Here is a 26,132-nt window from a genome sequence, read left to right on the forward strand (position 1 = left end):
ACTGTATTCGCAAAGTGACGTGAACATAAATTGCAAATATTTTTCGCAAAGTTTCACTTTTAATTTTGGGACTCGAGTTAATAAACAATTAAAAGCACTAAATATTGGCGATTCCTGGGCGAACGGGTTCCTACGAGGTTTCTCAATGTACATGTATCACATTGAACTGCGCTCGAAGTCAGAAATAACTCCTTTGCTTTTCATGCATTTGTTCGTTTCCAATTATAACACCACTCAAAATACAAAGAAGAATGATCAATACTCAAGCTGTTAAGTTTCAGCTCAGTGGATATTATACACTTTCTGAGAAAACAGTGAAAACTATGCACAACCTTTTGATCACGAAACATGATTTTGTCTATATAACGCTTTATTTCCAAAAAAAATCAGTCAATTGACTGATCACTGGAAATCACCTACATTTCTTGATTTCTTCTAAATGTCAGCAATCCAGACGGATAATTTCACGAGTTTAGTACCAGTTCGATCTTTAATCCAAGTAAGCTTTTGATAATAATTCGGCAGGAAACTTTTGGGATAAATGCAACTGTCCTATGTGCCTTTCAAAACAGCAGTTTCACTTTCTTCTAGACCTACCTGCTTAAATTTTAACGTGATAACCATGTGGGATCTACTACTGGTTGCATTCATATTGGTGGAGGCCGTCGTTCTGTTGAGCGTTCCTTGATCCGTCAGATGCTCAATTTGTTTGTAATCCCGGACAGGTACAGTCTAAATGTGTAAAACAAAACACACAAATTCCAATATGAAAAGAAAGTATTTGGAAAAAAGTTCTTTTCCAACGATGGTCGGCCGACCATCGTTGGAAATTGATACAAAAGTTCCACCTCTATTGAAAATGACAGCACAGCAGGTGCCATGATATCACGGGATGCTTGAGACTTTTAATTCACTTCCAGTCCAGTGAGGTACGAGTGGTGATTAATAAGTTCGTGGCCTAAGGTAGAAGGAGACGAGCTTTACAGTTTTGACTGATATGTTGTGCAGTTCAACTTGTTGAATGATTACACAGGAAGTTTGTTTTCTCGTTTTACCTTGACAGTCACCGGTTCCTGAGAATTAAACCTTGAAAATGGAAAAAATTGAAAAATTCGATCGAAAAAAAAATAACAACAAGCAAACAAACTCAAAAATGGCAACATTGTCCCTTGAAAAGTTGTGCCGAGTCCATTTCTAATCTGTCCAAACAACTTTGGGACCCAATGAGCTGACACCTTGGACATGTGGACACAATGATTGATTTTTTTCCATTTTCTCCATTTTCAAGGTTTAATTCTCAGGAACCGGTGACTGTCGAGGTTTACATGTAGTTACCTGTAACAGAAAAAATAATAACTTCAAACTTTCTGTGTAATCTTTCAAAAAGTTGAACTAGACACAATATCAGTCAAAACTGTGTAGCTCATCTCCTTCTACCTTTGGCCATGAACTAATCAATCACCACTCGTATTTCATAATAATTTGGTAGTTAAAAATAGAAGTATTCATCAGACTGAAATTCAAAAATAGCAGGGGCAGTACATCTTGTTTTTTACCTTGAGTCCATCCACATAGAAGCCTGTCTGGGGGTTCTGTCGTACTTTCAGGGCATGGAAGGCACCTTTGGTTGGCTTCACTAATAAGTCTCGAACCTTTACCAAAAAATAAATAAAGAAATACAAAAACTAAACAGACATGAGTTTGATTACAGAAACAAAAATAAATGCACCCACTGCAATATAAGATTTACACTGACCCTAACAAGGTGGCCAAGTGGTTAAGACAACTGCACTATAATTAAGCATAGGGTCAAAGATTCAAGTCCACCCCAAAGAAACAAGTGAATTTTTTTACTTGCATGCTCTTCGGCACACAGTGTTGAAGGTAAATATGCAACATTTGCTTTTGCTGTAATTTTCAGAAATGGATGGATTTGATTTCAAATATTGTTACACGGACCTGTTTAAAGTTTTGTTTTCATAGATGCTGGAAAAACCAAGAAAAAATGCTGTTCTTGTTGTCGGGTTTCCTGACCCCACTTTAGACAAAACGGAGCAATTTTTAGACATCGGGGAATTGCCAAGTCAGGGAATCAGACTAGCTGGCTTGCACCCGTTCACTGATGTAACTGAGTGCAAACAAAATGTGGACTAACTAAATTTGGTAACTTGGGGGCAGTATTTGAAAAATAGTCAGTTTTTCTCAATGATGGTCGGCCGACCATCGTCAGAAATTGATACAAAAATTCTACTTTTCTTGAAAATGACAGCACACCAGGTGCCATGTTTTCACAGGATGCTTGAGAATTTTATTCACTTACAGTCAAGTGAGGTATGATAATAATTTGGCAGTTTTGTTTTTTGATGTTCGCAAACCCTTTAACAAAATTACTTCTGGTAAGGGCAAAACCTAAATATTATTGTGAACAATGACAACACATCATTAATAAACAAAACAGTAAAAAATGGAGACATACCTGCTCATTGTAAATCTCCAGCATACTGAATGACACCTGTAGTTGTTTAGTGGTGTCTGTGTTACTGTTGATTGCTTTGAACAGTTCATTACATGTGATGGGTACGATACCCTTGTTTGCTCCGTAGCCAATCATCGAGTAGCTTTTGCCGGAACCGGTCTGACCGTATGCAAATAAGGCAGCATTGTAACCCTGCCAAGCGTTGTCCAGCACTCCTCTTCCAAGATCATTGAAAACAACCGTCTGTAATGGAAGGAGCATGGGCATTTGGATAATTAACATTTGCTTCACGGATATACAGCTAGCCAGGCTTTGTGTGACCACAGTTTGAAGACAGGAGATAGGAGAAATGGAAGCATAGAATTGTGACTAACACAGCAACTAAAGGCTGGTTCATACTCGGCGCGAGCGTGAACGTAAATTTGTGACGTAAGGGCAAGTTTTCACGCTGCGAATTCGCAAAAGTTGAACATATTTCAACTCCGGCATATTTCACAGCAACTGCTTTGTGACGTCAAAGTCGCGTCGCAATCGCTTGAAGTATGAACCGGCCTTGATACAGGAAACATTTCTGGCTTAGTGTTAAACCCTTCCTCCCAGGTGTGTAACTTTCCATTTTAGCTGCGAGTTAAACTCAATTCGGTGTTATTTTAAAACCATTCGAACACCATTTTAGCAAACAACTTACACCACATTAGGGCTGTCCCGAATATACCAAATATTGGAATATTCGATCATCAACCAAATATTCGAATAGCTTTCTGCCGGTTTGAATATTTGAAAACAACAAAACTACGCACATACACACATGACTGTGATGTTGTTTTTATCGGGTTTCACTTTTTTGTCGATGGCGGTTCAATGTTCACATCCTTTTGGCAGGTTAAAGGGAATGTACATCATTGGCTTTTGCTGTAATTTTCAGAAATGAACTATTTTGAGGGGTTAGTATAATAGATCAAATATTGTTACACTGACATGTTTGAAGTTTTGTGTTCAAAAAACTGGAAAAACCAAGAAAAACAAAAACGTTCAAGTAGTCTGGTTCCCTGACTTCACTAAATATGAAATGAATCAATTTATAGATGCCAGACAATTGTAAGGTAATGGAACCAGTCTAACTGGCCTGCACCCGTTCATGAACATGTAACCAATAGCAAACAAAATTTGGACTGAAAAAAATGGTAAATTTGGAGCAGTAGTTGAAAAATAGTTAGGTTTTTCCAACGGTGGTCGGCCTTGCAAATTTATACAAAATACCACTTTTCTTGAAAATGACTTCACACATGGTGCCATAATTTTACAGGATGATTTAGACTGTAATTTACCAACATCCTAGTAAGGTATTTCGTAAAAAATTGGTAGGTTTGTTTTTCGATGTTTGCAAATGTTGTATATTCCCTTTAAAGTCCTTTACAGTTATAAAATAAAACACTCCAGCACTCCATATTGATCGTCACACGCATATATTTTAACTGGCGTACTCTTCGTGCACATTTTTACCAGCGCAGTATGCAGTTAGTTGCAGCTGGTAGATTCGAATATCTGAATATTTGGTCGAATGCAGTTTCAAGTAATACTAAATAATTTCAAACTGGACAGCCCGACACCAAATCAAGTTCAAACTTTGTTTTAAGCAATTGTAAAACGGTTTCTGGATGCCCCTAAGGTTCTAGACCAGTAAATAAACTTCCATTGACCCCAATGGTAAATGCTCCCACTTCAGAAATTCGGGAAAAATACTCACAACTCTCCAATGTGTTCGAGACGCAAATCAAATTAAAGCTTATTTCATCATCTTTTCTTTTCTTTTCAATTTACGGGGGGTCAACTGATGACTTTTAGGAGAAATTTCCATCCGAAGATGATCACCCCTTAAAATAGTCCTGAAGCCCATCGCCATTTTGAAAAATGATGCCTACACTCCATTGCAAAATAGAGCGCTTTTAGGGCCCCAATTTCATCCAAATTGAACGGAACTACAAGCTCACAGTCCTGTGCACAGCTTCCACCCATATTTTTTACAAACCCTCCAGTTCATGGCCCACAGTATGCTCAAATACTGAAGATTTTGAGGGCATGCAAATCGTGATTTGGCCGGCGTAGGCAATTTCAGACCGATTTACTAGTCTGCAACCCTAAAGGCTCAGCAAGACCAACCAATGTGTTGCAGTAATGTTGGAGAAAATAAACAATGGAATGGATTCCATCCATCCCCAGGTCGTTGTAGGTTGCATTGGATTGAAATGATGTCTGAACATACACATGATGTACCGTACCTAATTGACCTGCATGTACATGTAATATAACAACAGAGACAGTTTACAATGTACCTGATCTGCATAACGGTCGTTGGTTGGAGTATTCAATCCTTCTTCGTTTTCTTGAAAGCCATCATGTGACCAATAAGAGTAGTCGTACGCAAAGGTATGCACTTTGCCATTGTCTGGGTTGGTTAGACTGGTTACATTGCCTTCCATTGAAACCACACATTTTGAATTGGCAGCTAATTCTCTCTGTAACAACAAAACATACAAATTATCATTCTGCAGAGTTATAATAATAATAATAGGGAGGTTTCGCAAGCGAACGGATACGCTTACACTTACGCTTAGCTAACCGTATCCGTTTTTTACTTACGTGTAGCGAGCGAGATATGCGTGTCGTCTGCACGTTTAGCGGATAGTGAGTGGCGTATGACGTCATACGTGCAGACGACACGCATATCTCGCTCGCTACACGTAAGTAAAAAACGGATACGGATAGCTAAACGTAAGTGTAAGCGTATCCGTTCGCTTGCGAAACCTCCCTATTAACAATAATTACCCTGGATTGGACATTTGGGAGACATCCCCATAAACTTGTGCACAAAATTTTTCAAACTTAAATGTGCCCTAACCCAATATTCCCTTGTCCTTTTTCCACAAATTTTGGTATGTTTACTCACGAGCAACAAATATAATCTAATTGCAACAGCAAAATTTTGCCTCTAAAGGGGGGCTGTGACATAAGGGAGACATGAAAATGTCTCCCTTATAACCGATGTCTCCCATCGTGCGAAGAAATTACGACAGCGTGTCTCCGTAACAGTACCATTACACATATAATTGGCTTCTTGTATAGTGCTCATGTCCGTCACGAAGTGACGCTCCTGGCGCTCTATTATTACCCTGGTTTTAGCACGGCTGCCATTACGGCGCTTAAGCATTGAAGGAATTTCTTCCTACCAGGTACCCATTTACTACACCTGGGTGGAAAGAGGCAATCATAGTCAAGTGCCTTGCCCAAGCGCACAAGCACCATGTTCCCCGTCAGGATTCGAACCCCGTCAGGATTCAAACATCGTAACCATTAGACCACAGCACCCCAGTAGAACATAACATCAAAGAATACTCTACTACAGACATCGCAACCGGGGGAAAGAATTTTGCATTATTTCTTGCCAAAAAAAAAAAACCTTCAAAAGTGAACCAAGTTATTTTCCTTTTATTTAATTAAAAAAAAAAGCCTTTAGTAAAACCACTTAACCTTGAAAAGATAACTACAGTAAGTACAGTTTAATTTGTTCACACTTTCATTGGGCATATACAATGTACCAATAAAGTATTACATTCTCCTGATCTAAGCTAATTTACCATTCCCTTTTAGATATTCTAGGTCATATATTTTTAATCTCAACTTTCTTTAGCACTCTAGTTCCCCGATGCCGGTAGTTGTGATTAATTTCCACTGCTCAATACTTTATTTACTTAAATACGTGATAAACAAACAGTAACCATGGAGGCAGTGAACACATTCAGTATCCAATTCACTGAACAACAACTAAGTGACAATAAGTACTTTGGATCTCCATGGCAACACCAAAGACAACCTTCCCACTAGTCATAGGTGTGTTTGAAAACTTATTGAACTTAAATCTACACAATGGAACTGCCATACAGTCAGTGTGACAGTTCCGGATCATCCACAGTTCTGGATCACTTAATTACAAAAAGCCATGAATTATTTCCCTTTAAGTTAAATCTGTGTTAACATATTTGGTTTTAACATGAAGAGGAGGAATTTTACTATGAAATGATATTATTTCCGACCATGGACGGGTGTACAGCGGTTTGTACAAAAAAGTGATCCGAAACTGCCGCACTGACTGTACAAAAGCAGGTGACATTCAATTCAGTTCAATATCAATATTTATAAATTTCCATACTTCCACCAGCAAGTCAAATAAAGTTTGCAAATAAAGAAAGGTAAGTATATAAATTATATAAATAATAATAGTATAAATCTGAAATTGTAAACAACTAAAGAAATTAATGAGGGTGGAAAGTATGGGGCTGGTCCAAAAAACCGAGGCTTGTAGAGAACAGCCTAACATAAACACAGACAATATAGTCCTTTACAAAGACAATAGGAGTAGACACGAAATCAAACGGACAAAGAAAACAGGAAAATAGAAACACACCCCCCCCCCCCAACCAAAAATGAGACTGAACACTGAAGACCGAGACAAAAGGAATAGTTACAATATTTAAATATCCTGGAAATCCAAAAAAAAAAACCATTGTGATTTCTCTTTTACAGTACATACTACATGTCTTTCAATGTAAGGTGACTCCACAACAGTCATTTCTGTAACATTTGATTACTACAGCTTGTTTACAATTATAACATTTCAAAAAATAATAATAAAAAAACACAAAAAACACATTAACGTGCCCAAACTGTACATCCCATCAATTCCCAGTGTCTCTTTTTCTAGCAATGTTGCATGTCATTTGCATACAACTGGATCCTGTTATGTTTGCCCATTGAGATAATTTAAACCACAGGTTAAAAGGATTGCACCTAAATGGGATTAAAGTCTGATTGTTAATCTCCTTGCATAATGTACATTAATTATCATAGCCACTTGGAGGAACATGTGAATCATGATTTACTGACAATTTTGGGGTCAGACAATCTGTTGTGCAAACATTATTAAAATGCAATCTACAGACTGAAGTCTGAAGTCTTTCACCACTATGTATGCGAAGCTGTACATAATGATATGAAAAACGGCATACATACTATGTACACGTATGCATCCATACTTCTGTATGTTGTGGGGACTAAACACAGAGTTGTCCCATGGTACTATGCAGGCGCGGATCCAGAGGTGGGGTTTTGGGGGTCGGACCCCCCCCCCCCCCCACCTCCAGCTCTGACTAAAATATTTAGTCAGAGGCTTTTACAGAGGCCAAGTGTCCGGAGGAAAAAGAAACTGTCAACATTTCAGCATTGATTTGCTGATGAAAAAATAACCTGCAAAAATTCCTGGATCCACCCCTCCTAATTTGCCTATAACAATAAAAAAAAAATTCCCCATATCGCCGTGATGGCCCGCCCAATAAGGACTCACTCAGAATTCTAGAATTCCTCTAAATCAGTTGTAACGCGTTGGCTGAACATTTGAACAGTGCATGATACTTTTACTAAACGTTTACCAAATTATACAGAGTGCCATCGTTAATAATAAAATCAATATTATTTTTTTCTAATTTCAAGAATACCATTTTTAGCAGTGCATCCTTTACCCTAACCCCCTAAGGGCTCTTTGGGAGTCAAGTACCAAATACATACATGGAAAGAAATTTATGCATACTACAGGTCACTACTCAGTAGTATTTTGTAGCTTTAGGTGAGGTTAGGGTTAATGAGAATTTACATATTAACACTGCAACACAACATTATAATTAAAAGATTCAAGAGATATCATGCTCCTTATTCAAAATTTGAAATGAGCTGCTCTGTTTTAAATTATGGGTCTTTATATGGTGTAAAGTTTTCGGTTAGGTTTTTAATTCAAATACTAAATCAGAGAGATTCAATTGCTCAGTACCAGCACAAACGTCATGTAGAGCAATATACATGTCCAGATGATACTTTAAAAACTTTTACCTAAATGTTGTCATTTAATTTGCTACTTTATTATTGATCACTGTGTACATCAAATATCATATCAATGTACTCCTTATGTTATTTATGGTATTTATTCGTGTTTGTACTGTAAAGAAAGGCATCATTGAAGTAAATGTTACATTTAATGCTACACAATAAGTATTTATGGGGTAAACAACTTCAAACCATTTTGAAAGTGAGAGGTCCACTTCGCAGAAAGTTACAGATTCTTGTTTTTTACGTTTAGTCAGACATGCAAATGGGAAGTCACAAAAAAAAGAGGAAATTCAAATTTTCACGAGACTTACTTGGTCAATGATTTTAAAATTTATAATGGCATTTGATTTGAGAGAAGTGAAAAAACTAAAAGGGAGGAAGTCAGCTGATCAGGTGAAAAGTTGCATACCTAGTGGACTCTGCAGTCTTTAAATTTAATTCGAGAGAGAACCAGAGGGGCTCACTCAATGTTTTGCCAAAACTTTTGGTCAGTATACTCAACTCATACTGATGACAACTGGCAAAAATTGGTTCTGTATTAAACTTCTGTTGACATCTATTCTGGCGACAAGTGACTTGGTATAATACCGAGTTCAACCATGTAGGACTACACCTGGGCTCTATTCTCCTTAACTTTAGAGCAAAAAGTTAGCCTACATATTAATAGGCCAAAAAAAATAATAGTTCTGCTTCTGGTTTCCCTACCTATCCTATTCTGACAGCCCCTACCCTAAGTTTTTTATTGAAAAAATGAGAAAAACACCAAAAACCATCACTTTATACCTTTTACCCTTGAGTCACGTAGATACCTCCATATGGTCGTACACAAAAAAATTGGCCAGTAACTCCAGCTCTAATGCCTATCGCATCTAATGCGATAGGCATTAGAGCTGGAGTTACTCAAGCTACAGTACTACCTACCTACCCTATTTTCGAATGCCATGTAATCGAAAGCAGAACTATTTTTTTTTGGCCTAATGGGGCCAAACCATACTGCCATGCCAGGAAAAGTGTAATGCCATATTTACCTGATTAAATGGCCGCACCCTCACTGCAACTTTTACACTGTCATCGGGCATTTTGAAGTTCTCATGTAGACTACGGTAGGGGCAGTGATCGGAAAAACACGCAGCACAGTGCCCGTTGTGGACGGTACATTTGAACGTTCTGTGGTCGGGGTGGTAGAGCTACTTCGTGAATTTTAGCTAGCCTTTTTTGAAGTACATTTTATTAAGTCCATCGTGAACAACTTAAATCTGATTACGTGTCTAAGCCAGCTTAGCAGCTTAGTGCACATACCATAGAACAAGGAACAGATGCATGCGCATGCCACAGTTACATCCGGTATTTACACAATAATCATTAACGAACATTGTCATGTGGGATCGAAGCGGACCATGGCTTGATGAGCTTGCACGTCGCGCGTGTTGTTGCGTGGAGATAAACAGCTGTAGTTAGTCTTATTACAAGACGGATATTATAGGTTAGTCGGTGACGCTACGAAACATGCCGATTATTGAACTAAACCTGAAAAAGACTGAGACAAATTTCCCAGAGGCATTGAAATCTAGGCTGTCAGTATTCAACCACTGTATGATAAATGTTTTTTTTTCTTTTACAATCCTTTCCTCAGGCCCTCAATATCGGTACTACCTTAAACCATTACCGACTTGACATGAGGTCAGAGAGGCACAAAATACCGGTTCGACTTCCGGGTTCAACTTCCACACACGTGTCAATCATCGGAGGTGGCGCTTCGCGCGCTGCTTGATATCTCAACATAAAACATCAGCTGATAATTTGATCATAAAAGCGCGACAGTACTACTAGTGTGAGCACAATGGCGGCTAACGAGGAATCCGTTATAGACGTTGTTGTTGTCGGGTCATGCAATACAGACTTAATCAGGTTTGGTTTATTTAACAGAATGCACACCCGTAAAGTCCCATAGATCCCGTGCTACTGCAGTGATGTTGTGTAAAATACATGTACACCAAAATTAGTTCTAGGAGTACACCAAAATCAAAAGAGGCTTTATGTTTTATAGCTCCATGGTTTTACGGGTGCTTCCACTCCAGGCTCCGTGCTAGCGGCTATAGTTATGCAATACCATTTGCCTTAGTGCCCCCCTTCGAGCTCACCCTGTCGCCATCATACAAGTAGGAGGCAGATACTCCTAGAACTATGACTATGAGGCTCATAGTTCTCGGAGTAGGAGTCAGATACATGGGAATAATTGGTTTTGATTTCAAGTTACTTTTAAAAGTATAGACTATAATTAGTTTACATTGTCCATTGATATTAGAGTTTTGAAGCTCATTTGAGAATAGTCACACCAGTGTTTCCCCTGGCTAATGAACTGAGCAAGGTGGTAACAATTCAAGTTGATGATTGAAACGAAATTTACGCAGTCTGCAAACTGAAAAGAATGCAGCGCTCACAAAAATGCGCGATGAATCCAAAAACACATCGAAATTGTGAGTTCTTGATACATGGAGGTAAAGGAAAATGCTCATATATTACACAAAATACAAATTTTTCAATTGATATTTCCTTTTTTGCCAATCTTCACAGCGAGGTGGTGATATTGGCAAAAATTGAGTGAGGTGGTCACTGAAAGTAGCGAGGTGGGCCACCTCACGTTTAAATGGGCAGGGGAAACACTGAGTCACACAACATACTGGGCTAAGCTACCCACGTACTGACGTACAGTCCTGGAAATGTTCCTTTTGTAATTTCACGATATATTCTGTGTAATTTCAATATTAATTCTTATACAAATAAATATTGAAAAAATGAAGTGGAATATCGTGAGTTGAAATTCTGACTTACTCATTTCATGTAAAATTTTGTAAAGTTCTTAAAATGCAGTCTAATAGAAATATCTTGGACCAAGTATATTTACTTCACAAATTAATGTTCTTTCAACAGTCTTATCAGATTCCTTCTCACTTATATTATAAGATTTCATCGAAGAAAAATCCTACTGGCTGGACTAGACCCAGTAACGGGGGCGTTCTTTAATTTTGTCTTTGGTTTGTCGTACTAGCAGTACGACCGACCAAAGACAAAATAAAAAAAAGGAGTTCTAGCGCCCCAGTTACCAGGTCTATAGCTGGACGATTAACAAAATACCAGCAGGAGTGAGATGACTGACAGCAGATAATTGAGACTAAACATTTTCAGTTTTGGTGGATGTTTTTGCAGTTATGTCAACCGTTTACCCAGGCCAGGAGAGACCATACATGGGTCCAAATTCTCAGTCGGGTTCGGAGGTAAAGGGGCAAATCAGTGTGTCATGGCAGCAAAAATGGGAGCCAAGACTGTTATGATTGCAAAGGTAAAGAAGTAAGAAATCATCTCATTAAATAATCTCAGATAAAGTGCTGACAAAATTTATCTGCAATACGCCTATTTCATCAGATTTTAGTAGCAAGATTCCGGACAACGTTCCCGGAATCTGTGTCCAGTAAAGTAACTACTACTAGCATTGCTTACAAACTAATCAGAAATTAGGTCTGGTTACTTCAGACGCATTTTGTTGGTTTGGGTCATAAATTTTATATGTCCTATTTAAGTGGGTTAACCGATACTGTTCATAAAGAAATATGACAAATACATGTACATCTCAAGCACCTAATCATTTCCACTGTTTGTTACAATTTCTTCAGATTGATGCATCATTAAAAGCTATTTTATGCGAAACTGACAACTTTATTATATCAGGGTGTCAGGGTGTGCCATTTGTGTTCAGTTGATGTCATGAAATATTATCTGAGTGTGGTTAAGATGTAACTTCTGATCTTATAAGAGATGTTCGGTGATTTTTTTTGCTGAAAAAAATGTGTATTCCCTTGAAATGAAATTCAAATGTACATTTTTTGTTTGTACTTTAGGTTGGAGATGATACATTTGGACACGAGACCATCAAGAATTTCAAGAACTGCAATGTTATAACAGGTGAGAAATTCAGTGTAGTTATCATCTTTACTATCAACCAGTCCAGGCATTAAGAAAGTCATTCAGATTCTCATTCTTCGTCCGCACCATACCAATATGGAACAGGCTCCCGCTGGAAGCAGTAATAGCACCATCAGTTACAGCTTTTCAGGCAGTGGCCCTTCCGGCGGTGAGAGACATGCGTCCCACCACCACCCACCAGCAACTCTAAGAAGTGAGGATGTTTTTACTTGCACTTGTATCTATACCGCACCTGCACAACTGCACAACTTGAGTCACCTCGACTTCTCCTTGGACAAGCAATGTGCTTTTTAGGAGTCTACACATCAAGCATCAAGCAAGCATCTGTCATGCCAATTCATTAAGAAAGGAATGATGATGTTGTTAAAAATCTGTTCATCCTAATATCATTAGGCCCCCCAAAAAATAGTCGGTCTCTGGTCAGCGCGCGCGTCAATTTTAATCATGCGCGTCAATCTTTTTGTTTGTTTAAAGTTTCCGCGGTAGCTACAATGGCGCCCTCTATTGCCGCACCTCAAATGTTTGTACCAAGGAGCACCAAGGAATGGGGAAATTGCACCAAGGCAAGTGATGGAGGGCATAGGAGGACACCAACGTATATGAGGACACAAAAAAGCAAAATAGAACCCACCTTGTCTGTACAATCAAAACTTGAAAAAAAAACCACCAAAAACAAAAAAACAACGCGTCGCCACATCAATTCCGGAACTTTGGTCTGACCAGAGACAAACTATTTAATTTTTTTTGGCCTTACGCAAGTTCTGAAGTTCTTCCTTTGCTACTTTATCATGGGCACAGCTAGAGTACGTCAAACTAAACGTTTTGTAATGTGAAGTTTGAAAGTTTGCTAAGGGCTGATTTATCTGTCAAAAAAAGTGCAGAAACCATGCCTTTATGCATTAACATTAGGCTGAGCACAGCCTCTGGATCATGGTGGATGATGGACTTACAGTCTGAGACAGGCCAGCATGTTTTTGTCCTACTGACCTATGAGGCAGGAGTCAACTTACATGTACTTGAAATATCGATACGCGTACGAATAGAGTTCTGCGTTCCATGTGATGCTCGATGTGCTGGAGACTTAGGCCAATCAGACTACAGGGGAGGCGGTAGTCCGAAAAGTTGGGAGTCTCAAGACTGTGTATGAGAGTCCCAAAATTTAAGATAGTAAAAACGTGCAATACAAGAAAATAGACTGGCTTTTGAAACAACCAGTCCAACACCCCGTTGGTTCCGCAGCAATCAACTGTGTCAAAAGAAATATCTGGTACCCAGTCTCTACTTCTACACATTCTTTATTTCTACACATAGTTATGCCACCAAAAAGGGTCAGTCTTTTAAAAAAGTTGGACATGTACCAGTCTAGCCTTATGCTTCAAAATTGAAATCACTTGGCTTCAATCTCAGGTGCAAAATCTTGAATAAAAGTCTCCCTTAAAAATTGCATTTGAGACCTCAAACTTGGCTGGTGAAATATTCTGTGGACCTTGTCTTTGCCTCATGAAAACTTTGGAGAATTTTGTCAGCTAAAGAGTGAGTAAAGATGGCCTGATTTTGTTTTGCATGTTTTTTTAGCTCTCAAGATCTCAGTCTGGGGAGGCCGCACAGCCAAGGTGTTTATATAACAACCAATAAGGTTTCAGAATCACTGTGGGCGTTGCCTTTTTTATACATATATATGATAATGAAGTCTGGATTCCGGTCAAGTGTAACATATCTCCCTCCCTTGATTATGAGCTAAATTGTTTCATCAAGGTCGCATTTGAATGGTTTTCATTTGCAGATTTCATCAGCATCACTCAGGAAGCTGCAACAGGGGCTGCACCAATAGCTGTTGATGAAGAAGGTATTGCCGATTTAATGTTACACATATGTAATGCTATGCATACAGATTGCTGTCGTAGAGCTTTAATGGAAAAAAGTTTACTTGAGTGATTTTATTTGATTTGATTTATTTTGAAGTATTCTTATAATAATGAACAATAAAAATTATTGCAATATATAGCAATCAGGTGATGAATGATGGAGGCAGGCAGAAAGCCGAAGCTTGTTCTTGGCCACGCCCCTGTGAATGTACAATTAAATTAAATTTAACAAAAAAAATGATTTAAATAAATAGTCATAAAACTTAACTAATTATGAATTATTACATAAATATGGTACTTGACTCAAAACAGGAAGGTTTAAATAATATATTCTTCTTTTATTTTCTTCTTTTGTTTAGGTCAGAATTCTATTATCATCGTCAGTGGAGCTAACCTATTACTGACTGCCTCTGATGCTGAAAAGGCCATTGGTGGCATCAAAACAGCCAAAGTTCTCTTATGTCAGCTTGAGGTTAACCCAGAGACTTCTCTAGCAGCCATGAAAATAGCTCGGGATAGAGGAAGTGAGTATAAACCCACACAACATAAACTGATGACTGCCTTGGCAATTGTTTTGCTAGGAGCTTTCGTGAATCCTCCCTCAATCCTCCACTTTGCAGTATAGTGGTGTGCCTTTACAGGTAGTATGGGAACCAGGTACCCTGTTGAAGTGAAACATGGGTACCAGGGTATCCCCTAACGGAAACCCAACCCCAAAATTCAAATCCCGGAAGTTGTCTAAAGGGCTTTGTACCTTTGCGGTTTAAACTGCAACTTTAACGAGCATCATCTGTCGTGCATTAAAATGCACACAAATGTGCAGTATAGTGGTGTGCCTTTACAGGTAGTATGGGAACCGGGTACCCTGTTGAAGTAAAACATGGGTACCAGGGTACCCCTAACGGAAACCCAACCCCAAAATTCAAATCCCGGAAGTTGTCTAAAGGGCTTTGTACCTTTGCGGTTTAAACTGCAACTTTCACGAGCATCATCTGTCGTGCATTAAAATGCACACAAATGTGAAATCTGTTTTGGTTTTCCATGTAGCCTGGTTTTCATTCTGAAAATTCCCCACAAATGGGAAGTTACTAAGTAAGCTGTAAGATTGGGTAGGGGTACCTGATCCCGCAATCTGGAACCGGTTACTGACAGCAGCAGTCGATGCACACCCTAACTTTGCAGGCGCCCAATGGTACATTGTTTGCTCTTTGGTTTACAAGAGTGATCAAGTCAAAGGTGAAGAAACGGTGGCAGGGCTCTACCTTCCTCAATCCTGCAAAACCCTTCAAAACCTCCACATGGATTTTGCAGGATCTGGCAAGGTTAGGGTTAAATTAGATAAAAATGGTGAGTTATAGCTGAACCCAGTTTGGTAATTTGTTGTACCAAAAATATACTGACGGTGCCACAAAGAGTTTTAAACACAACCGCCGTTTTAAAGTTCTGTCCACAGATCACAAAAAAGATGTGTGTTCTTTCAGCAAAACGAAAACAATTCACACACATCCATATGTGGTTTCTTTTTGTTTTGCTGAAAGAACACTGAATTTTTTGTGATCCAATGACAGAACCTTAAAGTGGCGGTTGTGTTTAAAATTCCGTAACTTGAAAAGTACATGAGTGATATGAATTATTCTTGTAAAAGAAAGCTTATGAATTGGGCTTTCATATCCTAGATTTTTGAAGGTGCTACATGCAGAACTTCACTAAAACAATGGTCCCGACATTTGGGTCACCCTGTATGCTAGGCAATTCCAGCATTGTAATGTCAATGACAGAGCTTTTAAGAGCACAGTGAATGGACTTACAAATGGGTGTTTTTTTTCAAATCTAATTATATCCATCATCTAGCAATATGGTCAAGGAGATTACAGACTATGAGTTTTGGATCATTTCTCTGAATCGGACATTTCACTTCCTTTCATTACCCTGGAATTGCCCTACTAGTGTAGAATTGCAAGATCAAGCAAAGTTTGAGATGAATTATTTACTATTTTTTCCAGTTACAACGGTACTCAACCCTGCGCCAGCCATTGCTGACTTGCACCCGGACTTCTTCAAGTTCTGTGACATCATTTGCCCAAATGAAACAGAGGTATGATAAATGATAACTTCTCTGTCGTTCATATCATGTCCATATAGCTTTGAATGTGGCACAAGGATTCTTTCCTTTAGAAGGTAATTAGCAGCGAAGTTCTTTGCTAGTGTCGCGCGTGCGGCCGATAGTGTCTCTTGGTCTAGGTAGAGGGCGCTCTTCTGCAAGGGCTGCGACAATAAATTTATTTGAATCCCGAGATTCGTTCGGTTGAAATATACAACCAGGTAGCTGTACTTAAATACTGAGTCAGGACGGCGAGGAGGTTGGTTGCATCGCTGGTTACAATAGCCGCACACATCGCAATGTATAGCAAGGAGCCAGGACCAAGTAGTTTCATGGTGACGTTTTGACCATCGTTTGACGAGACAGTTATCAATGAGTGCGCAGGCGTAAAAAGTCAAGAATCAACCAGAAGTTGACCAGTGGTCCTTGATCGAATTTGCTCCATGCAATTGTGCCCAGGTGTTGGGCCATCCCAGTGGGCACACGACACCTTTAAAATGTCTTTTAGAAGTAAAATATTGACATCTTATTTTGGTCTTATTTTGGCTGATATGCAAACCAAACGACGTCTTTTTCTGACAACTAAAGGATGTCTTTTTCTGACGACTGAAAGACATCTTTAAGACATCGTTTTTTGGTCACGACCGCTGTAGTACACACGACTAGATAACAACCGTAAAATGACGTCTTTAAGACGTCGTGTGCCCACTGGGTTATGCTGGCGGGTGATGGTTTATAATTCTGCTACTTTCTCTCCATGTTTACACAGGCAGAACTGCTGACTGGTCTCCAAGTAACAAATGTTGAAGAAGCCAAGATTGCTGCAAAGAAACTCCTTGAGAAGGGCTGTAAAAAGGTCATTATAACCCTGGGAGGTCAAGGGTCACTCTTAGCCACATCAGATAGTGAGCCAGTACATGTGCCAGCAAGAGCTGTGAAGGCAGTTGATACCACAGTAAGTTAAAATATTAAACCTGATCGTACAATGTGCGTCTTAACGATACCTTTTTTTTAATCACTTATTAGGTTTTTATATGAATTGGAAAAGGCACCTTTCTTTTTGATGTATAACATACTCAGTTGACGTCCTGATGAATGTTGATATTACGTGGGTGAAATTTTGATTTCTATTGTGCAGGTTTAGTTTTAGGGGTTGTTATTCAAAAGTACAGGGATGTGATTTCTCCGGGGTTTTTTGGGCCTCAAAAGTCCACCAACGTGAATCGGAGTGTTTGTGTACGTATGCTTCCAACATGGCTGCGCCCAACAAGTCGATACTGTTGCAAGGAGATTTATCAGTGCGACTGCGAGAGCTTGATAAAGAAGTGCAAAATAAGTTCCGGTGGGAATGGTTTCGGGACTCCGTTATTATTGACGGGCATCGGCATGAATTTCAAGAGTGTTTCGATAAAATAGCAACCCGGCGCTGGCAAGGTTTTTTGCAATGTTTGCAACGACATTATCAACTACGCGTCGAGTGGATAGAAATTGCTTGAGTCGTATCACATGTGAAACACCCAAAGCATGGCAAATACGGCGAGGTAACATGAAAATGCATGGTTCTCAACTTGGAGACAGGAGTACAAAAGAAACTTTATAAGAACAAGAGTACATTTTAACAAATGAAGGAAAATTCTTCTTAAAATTAAAACAAATTCTGCTCCAAAATTTCAAAGGAAAGTGCCCAGTAATCGCCTCAGATTGCACCACAGAGCATCTAAAATCAAAAATTGTCCAGGGCCTTAAGCGGGCCCCGAAACAAAAAAAGTGTGATGACGTCATCGTCCGAAAGGGCGCCCCCTAGCGGCACATAAAATAGAGTTTGCTTTCTTTAATTCCTTCCAGAATTAGCTTGTACGAGCCAGAAATAACTTGTATGTGTACATAATTATAATGCTTACAGAATTTTATCACAAAATAATTGATTGTACTGGAAAGGATTTAATTTCGTGATCCTTTGTTCTTACATAAAAATATTCATAACTGAACTCGGCAGTGTTTCATGAAAAAAGTGCCTGCCCGACACTGCCGCTGGAACAAACTTTTGCCAGGGGGTGCTGGAATTTCTAAAGGATGGACAAAATTAATGCAAAAGCGGAGCGCAAAGCCCTTACGTCGTGGCTTAAAGAGGTTGTGGAATGCTGAAAGTCATTTTATTTTTTATATTTTTTTATTGTAGAGTAGACCCATATATATCATAATGACAAACTCCCATTCTTTTGTAATGTGCGTTTATATGTTTATAAAACTGAAATTCATCGAGTAATTTGTTGGTCGGCGAGCGCATAATTGAAATAAATAGTCGTCGGGTTCTTCGTAAAATCAGAAAAATCGTGACGTAATAAACAGGACTCGTTTATACTACGCTGCATAGGGAGTCCTGTTTATTACGTCATGATTTACCATGTTTTGTTTGCTGCCCCCAACGACGACTTTTACACAAATTGCGCCAATTGGGAGCGCCAATAAAATCCTAAAATCATTCATACTATATTAACTAATGCACCATTGTCACGACTATTTCTTCTTTAGGGGGAGACCGTTCGCATGTACATCACAATCCTTCTTTTTGCTAATGCAATTTTGTTTTTTACGGAATTTATTTTGGGGGGGCTAGACAAAATTTTTGGGGGGCTACAGCCCCCCTAGCCCCCCCCCCCCCCTCCCCCGTAGAACCGCGCCTGCTCTGTGGTGCAATCTGAGGCGCTTCCTGGCCACTTTCATTTGACTTTTTTAGCAAAAGTGTTTTGAGATAAAAAAAAAGACAATTTACTTCATTATTTTGTTTAGAATATACTGTTGTTCTTCAAGCGTTTAACCGTACTGAAAAGTGGAGAACCCTGTATGTTTATGTACATATTTGGTTCCATTTAATTCTAGAAAAAGAATTTTATCATTATGCATGACATCGCATGTAAATATTATTGTTGCAAGGCTGCTTTCTTACATTTAGTAATTACCTTCGTGTATGTTTTGGTTTTATTTTCTGAGCCCTTACGACGTGGGGCCACAGGGCCAGGGGCCCGCTTTAAGGCCCCGGAAAATGTTGGATTCTGGATGCACTGTGATGAATAAACTGAAGTATACTGAAACTTATAAAACCCGAAGGGATTTTTTTTTTGGTTCAAGTTGAAACAAATGGTTCTATTGGAAGCGGATGAAATTCTGTTCATAAAAATATTCACATAGTTCTAACTCACCAAACGATGTAGCTCTCGATATATTTGCAGTGTTATTTGTTTGTTACAAGGAATGGCAAATATAAAAGACTAAAAGACCAAATGCATCTTTATGTTTATGATCGGTAGATGACAAGTTTGGGGCTAGGCAAGGATTTATCCGTCTACTGAGTTTTTATGACGAAAAACTTGCAGAGGTTAAAATATGAATAGCTTTTTTTATTAAAACGAAACTACATGTACACTGGAATTGGCGTAATGCATGACCAGTTTCACTCCTAGGTTGGGGATGTGTGTGAACCTTGCTTTTTGTTAATGTTGAGTACAGAATGCTAGCAACGTCAATGAAACTTTTAAATGAAATGAAAAACCTTCAGGGGAAAGGTATGAACTTTTGCCCCTATTGAATGATGGAATGAAAAAAATCCTGGCAAGAATAATCAACTTTGCCACCATTGTCATGGCCAAGGTTATTGCTTTCGGGTCAAACTTCCATAATGGCAGAAATATCATAGACATGTCATGATTTTAGATACCTTGAGAGAAATATCGATTCTGCACTGCCTGAAGATTTAGAAAATACCTCCTCTTGATATTTTACAGTGTTCGTGCACGACTTTTGAAGCGCCGCGCTTAGCCGCGGCAAAACTAGAAACGAACAAAATGAAGGAGATATTTGTTTTGCAAGCATAATGTATAACGTAGCGGCGCAATTTCATCGTCGTTGAACTCTGCTGGCTGGAACAGATTTTTGCCCGGGAGTAGGGGGTGCTGAAGCATATTCCAGCACATCCCGGTCTACCAACATACTGAGTTTCAACCCAATCAGACTTAGCATTATATGCTGCAGCACCCCAATCCAAAAAGTTGGGGGTGCTACAGCACCCACAGCACCCCCCGTTCCCGCGGGCTTGCTGCCCGACCACTCTGCGTTTGAAACAACAAACGCAAACCTCTAGTTTTTTTTATAATAGTGATACACTCTGCAATCAACCAACACCATGGAATATATAGTTCATGCTTAAAGTGTAAGAACTTCAAGGGGCAGATAAGAATTCTAGTCCAGGGAGTGGGGAGTGCCTGTGGTTACCTGAAGTACAGTGGTGCACCCGGGAAGGGGGGGGGGGGGGGGGGGCGGCGGCTCGGGGGGTCGAGCCCCCCCCCCCCAAGAGGTTGTAAATTTTTTTTGGGGGGGGGAATATTTTTTGTTGAGTCTCATGATTTGACCTAGGTGATATGTATGTGGCCTATTTCGAGTAGTATAAAAGGGGTGTAAGTGCCGCCACCAACGTCAAAATAGTCCGCCCCCCCGAAAAAAAACCAATTTTTTTCTGCGGCCACAAATTTTGGGCAATTTTTTTTTGAGCCCCCCCCCCCAGACAAATCCTGGGTGTGCCACTGCTGAGGTAGATGCACACTGTACATGGAGCCTTCACCAAGGGTGGTGATTTCCAATGGTAAAGGTGTCATTCCATGTCAGACCAAGGCTCTTTTTTACCTCATGTCTTCCGATTTCGATAAAAATTGTTGTGCCTGTAGGTCCTTATGAGCAATGAATGCACACCAATTTTTAGCCCGATCTGACCTACCATGTGGTCAGGGCAGAAACCACAAAAAACGGACATTTTTAGAGTAAAATACCACCCTTTTGGTAGAAATATGTCAAAACCATGTCAATTTTCATCGAATATGTGCGAATTTGGTATTAAAATAATAAGAATTGCATGCTCAAATCAACTCTTTTGTCAAAATTAATTAGTTATCCCACGAGTGCGCTTTGAATTGAGGCCCTTCCCCTTCCACCCACCATATGCCACCCGACGCACTACATTATTCCGTGTTCCACGAGCGCAAGTGGGCTAACTTGATGTTGAATGCTTGAGAGTCGATTGTCATCAGCAGTCACTGTTTAGGGTACGCAACAGCTCTATGCTTTCTACCCAGACCAAGTACAGCGGACACACATCCAGGTGAAATTTATCTCGAAGGAAAAAATTGCCAAGTCTGTGAGACTCATTAAATTTCAAGAAGTGTGCAGTGATGAATGAGTAAGGTAACTCTGATTGCGATATTGAGTATTATCTTCAAGCAACCTTGAATCCTAGACTCTGATTAGTCCATCTATAGCAACAACAGTGTGATTTAATATAATATTGCACAGCTATATTGCACCCCAGATATCGAATGTACATGTACATGTATGTATTGTGTTCTTTTTATTTGCTGCTGAACGGTCCGATACACTATGCACCTATATCCCTCGATCACCACGTACAATGTACGCATTCGACGTCAAGTTTGCTTGAAGATAAATTCATTGTGGCTCGTGGAACACGTAACAATGTAGTGCGTCGGGTGGCATATGGGTCACAGCAGCATTGCATTGTTTCATATTCCAATATTCCAAGCGCGCTCGTGGGATAACTAATTATCAGTGGCACCGGGGGGGGGGGGGGGGGGGGGGGGGGGCTCGAGGGGCTTGAACCCACCCCCTCCAAGGTTGTCAATTTGTTTGTTAGATTTTTTTTCACTCTTCTACAGAAATTTGACAACAAAAAACCATGAGCGCGCCCCCCCCCCCCAAAAAAAAAGCCAAATCCTGGGTGCGCCTCTGCTGAGAATTTATGAGTCTGGTTAGACCTCATCAGCCCTAAATATGTGAAATTCCCAAACCAAGATTAATTTCAGAAGCTTTAGAAACAGAATAGTAAGTTGTGTGGGTGGATTTCTAATGTAAAGTCTATAAATTTACTCAGTTGTAATCCACCAACTGTACAAAAGTCATTTTCATTTCGTTGATTTTCGGAATGATACATTATTACATAAATTGGGTCAAAGGTCACAATAACATATTAAAGGTCATGTGACCTCCTTTTCACAAAATTTAATTTTGACAAAACAGTTGATTTGAGCATGCAATTCTTATTATTTTAATACCAAATTCGCATATATTTGCTGCAAATTGACATGGTTTTGACATATTTCTACCAAAAGGGTAGTATTTTACTCTAAAAATGTCCTTTTTTTGTGGTTTCTGCCCTGACCACATGGTAGGTCGGATCGAGCTTAAAACTGGTGTGCATTCATTGCTCATCAGGACCTACAAGCACAGCAATTTTTATCAAAATCGGAAGAGGTAAAAAAGTGCATTGGTCTGACATGGAATGACCCAAAGGGGGATGCGGATGGCCCTCCCCCCCCCCCCCCCCCACAAATTTTGAAATTTCAAATGACCCCTCCCCCCACTCATGCCCCTAATTAAGAGTCTTTAGATACATCCAAACTGAATTAACTGATTATGTCCAAGTGTCAAGAGGATATACAGTGACATGTGCTAATGAATGTCATTCTCCTTGTACTAGGGTGCTGGAGATTGTTACGTGGGTGCCCTGGCATACTACCTGGCTGTGAAACCAGACTTGAGCCTAAAAGAGATGAGTCAAAAAGCTTCTTATGTTGCATCTATTAGTGTGCAGTCACCAGGCACACAGACCAGCTATCCGACCAGGCAAGATCTTCCAACAGAACTCTTTTAAACCATGTTCACGTTGCTGTTTGCCAGTCCTTGCACCAGCTTGGTCAGAGAGAATGAATCATGCCCCATAAATTGTGATCGATGACATATACATGTTATCTGTACATTACCAGGAAAGGTATTCTTTGAAACATTAGCTGCAATGAGACATTGAAGCACAGTTTGATTCGGTGATTATATGCTTCTAACTGAACTTGGTACTTCTCACGTAGCCCCTTCTAATCCACTTTTTGGATTACCCTTGATGTCACTTCAAGTACACTTTAAAGGCTCAATGACGTAAATTTTACTGAAATCTATTTTGTGCAAATACATGTAGTCATTCCTGTGAACTGTATGAAAATAATTTTGATTTAACTATTTTAAAGATTTTTTTTGTTTTCAGAACTGATCAATGTCCATATGCTGTTCCGTGACAACTCACACACTGTTGCTTTTAACATGCACACATTCCACAGTAAAGCAATTTTCTGTGTAAATTATGAATCCACAATATAGCTCATTAGAATGTTGCTGCATAAAGTTTTCTCATTGATTAAACACACCTGTAGTTAATCGACAAAGAAACACTGGAAGAGAATTGACCACTAGCATTAACCCCCAACTGCATTCTGGCAACTTTTGGCATAGCTGTAACACTGGAGCTTCTGCTTAAAATAAGTTTACCAATTTGCCCATAAATATGTGAAACTTCCCATCAGCATGAAACCAAGCAGCCTTGAAACACTCTTAAAACGTGGCAGAAGAGACCAAAAAAACAGAATCATTAGAAAACAACTTGGAGAATTAAGATTGGCATCGAGAAAATTGGCTCCTGATGAGCCACGTGAATTTCGATTCAGATCCTTGATTAAGATTTTTCTTTTACAGTTAGAAATGTATTCTATTTGATTTGAGTATTTAAAAAAAAAATTGTTGCTTACTTTATATGAAAATAAATATTTAATGTGCTAATTGATGTGAGTGATGTAAAGTTGAATTGAATGGACTTTAATGGCAGTTTGTCAAATTGCACTTTAAATTATGTGTAAATGTATTGTAAAAAAGATATATATAATGCAGTGACAATGCTGAAATCAAGTTTTGCAAGCGAATTTTCTTAAAACTACAAGTCCCCATTAAAAATGATTGGGTGCCAATATAAAAATGTCATTAATTAAATGAGTGTGGTTCTGTGGGATGGATATAAATTTTAACAGCATCGTGTTATTCAGGAGTCAAGGAACCACACCTTGTACATAAGAAGGAGCACGCACACAGACCTTATTTTATAGTACAAGTTGTCTTAACTCCTGGGTACGAGTTGTCCAAGGCATGAGTTGACTTGAAAGTCTTTCAAGCAGGTTGGCTTAACAAATTAAGTAGCATCAGTTTTGAATTGAAACGTGTTCAAATCGTACTTCACTTTTTATTTTACGACAAGTTTTAGTTTTCCAAGGATGCCCATACAGCAAAAGGCAGTTTTTCAATGAGCTATGCTTAAATACCAAACAATAAATGAATTGCTTAACTACCAAATAATCAATGAAATGATAAAATTAATTAAACTAAAGGGAAATGTGAACATCAAACAGTAAATACAAAATGACCGTATGTGATAATAATGTTATCGTCATTGAACAATGCCAGTACCCATTTAACACCTGGGTTGAGAGGAGTAATTGAGGTAAAGTGCCTTACTCAAGGGCACAACACGCATGGCCACGGTGGGGCTCGAACCCACAACCTCTTGATCACGAATCCTGTTCTCCACCGCTAGACCACACGTGCCACGTTGCTATGCTTCAAACGAAAATAATGGATACAAAATACAAACGATCCGAGACCTTTAAAGGCAGTAGGGACATTGGTAATTTACCGGAAACCTTGTTCAAAGTGAAAAGGGACTTGTACAATTAAATGGGGCCGTATCATAAGTCCGACGCCTCATAGGTCCGACGTCTCATAAGTCGGATCGGACTTATGAGGCGTCGGACTTATGAGGCTAAATTCCGCCTCGTAGGTCCGACGCCTCATAAGTCCGACGTCTCATAAGTCCGACAATGGACAAACGCTGTTTCGCACTTTCGGACTTATGAGGCGTCGGAGCTATGAGGCGTCGGACTCATGCGGCGTCGAGCCTATGAGGCGCAATAAATAAATGTTATGCCTCATAAGTCCGACGCCTCATAAGTCCGAAATTTCGGACTGCGTCGGACCTATGAGGCGTCGGACTTATGAGCGTACCCCAATTGAATACCCTGTGAAATTATTCCGCCTGACGGTATTGTTCGAGGAAATAACTGCCATAACCTCTTAGTGTCTCTCTAAAACCACATAGGCCTAATATCTGTCCGCCCTCCCTCTGTCACTTCCGGTTATCTTCCTCCCTCTCTTCGCAGGGCCGTGATCACGGGCCCTTTTGCCGGGGACGTCCCATTGGTCCGAAGTCCCATTGGTCCGACGCCCCATAGGATTAGGGTTAGGGTCAAGGTTAGTAGGGTTAGGGTCAGTATGGTTAGGGCCCACTTTAAAAAAAAAAACCAATTTTTTTTCTGCGGCCAAACATTTTGGGCAAATTCTTTTGAAAAAAAAAAATCTACTTTAACAAATTTGTAAAAAACAAAATTGCTGAGGCCCCCCCCCCCAACCAAATCCTGAGTGCGCCAATGATGGGACGTCGACCCAATCGGACTTCGGACTATCGAGACGTAACCAATTTTGCTGACATCTCTATAACCATGAGCATCCTGTTTTACCTACTATAAAATCTTTGCAAACTTGCTTGCGAATATACTGAAATGTTGGCGCCTTTCAAGAGTAGGCCTACTATATGAGGGGGTCCGCTCATAAGTCCGACGCCTCATAGGTCCGACGCCTCATTCGGTCCGACAGAATCGCATCCCCTAACCAAGTAAAGGCCCATATGTCCGACGCCTCAAAGGTCCGACGCTTCATAAGTCCGACGCCTCATAGGTCCGACGCCTCATAGCTCCGACGCTTCGTAAGTCCGACAAATTAAACGCCTCGTTTTTCCGTTGTCGGACTTATGAGGCGTCGGACTTATGAGGCGTCGGACCTA

At 39.7% G+C, this 26,132-nt stretch overlaps 2 protein-coding genes across 3 annotated transcripts in view; one reads left to right on the forward strand and one right to left on the reverse strand.

Annotated features, from left to right (window-relative positions):
* Nucleotides 1-9,877, reverse strand: part of LOC119742654 (kinesin-like protein KIF28P) — a 34,077-nt gene extending 24,200 nt beyond the window's left edge. The window contains exons 1-5 of one of the 2 annotated variants that reach the window (XM_038218799.1): nucleotides 9,439-9,877; nucleotides 4,810-4,992; nucleotides 2,477-2,719; nucleotides 1,557-1,652; nucleotides 598-732 (exon numbers count right to left, since the gene is read on the reverse strand). In XM_038218799.1, the coding sequence (XP_038074727.1) occupies nucleotides 598-732; nucleotides 1,557-1,652; nucleotides 2,477-2,719; nucleotides 4,810-4,992; nucleotides 9,439-9,489 (708 nt within the window). In that variant the 5' untranslated portion in view covers nucleotides 9,490-9,877. The remainder of the gene's footprint in view (nucleotides 1-597; nucleotides 733-1,556; nucleotides 1,653-2,476; nucleotides 2,720-4,809; nucleotides 4,993-9,438) is intronic. The other variant, XM_038218800.1, reaches the window with a different exon arrangement.
* A 236-nt stretch (nucleotides 9,878-10,113) lies between these two features.
* LOC119742655 (ribokinase-like) lies at nucleotides 10,114-24,218 on the forward strand. Its single transcript, XM_038218801.1, has 8 exons — nucleotides 10,114-10,318; nucleotides 11,618-11,750; nucleotides 12,307-12,370; nucleotides 14,175-14,237; nucleotides 14,616-14,780; nucleotides 16,260-16,351; nucleotides 17,127-17,312; nucleotides 22,899-24,218. The coding sequence occupies exons 1-8, from the start codon at nucleotides 10,251-10,253 to the stop codon at nucleotides 23,070-23,072; spliced, it is 945 nt and encodes a 314-aa protein (XP_038074729.1). The 5' UTR covers nucleotides 10,114-10,250; the 3' UTR covers nucleotides 23,073-24,218.
* The last annotated feature ends 1,914 nt before the right edge of the window (nucleotides 24,219-26,132 follow it).

Source organism: Patiria miniata, unplaced genomic scaffold (genome assembly GCF_015706575.1).
Source record: "Patiria miniata isolate m_02_andy unplaced genomic scaffold, ASM1570657v1 HiC_scaffold_6, whole genome shotgun sequence".
NCBI classification, from domain to species: domain Eukaryota; kingdom Metazoa; phylum Echinodermata; class Asteroidea; order Valvatida; family Asterinidae; genus Patiria; species Patiria miniata.

Bases quoted from the DNA above. Each gene is read 5' to 3' on its own strand.
- LOC119742655 (XM_038218801.1), top strand. From the start codon at position 10,251: ATGGCGGCTAACGAGGAATCCGTTATAGACGTTGTTGTTGTCGGGTCA. The intron at 11,751-12,306 runs GTAAAGAAGTAA...TTTGTACTTTAG, and splicing joins AGACTGTTATGATTGCAAAG to GTTGGAGATGATACATTTGG. The intron at 16,352-17,126 runs GTATGATAAATG...ATGTTTACACAG, and splicing joins TTTGCCCAAATGAAACAGAG to GCAGAACTGCTGACTGGTCT.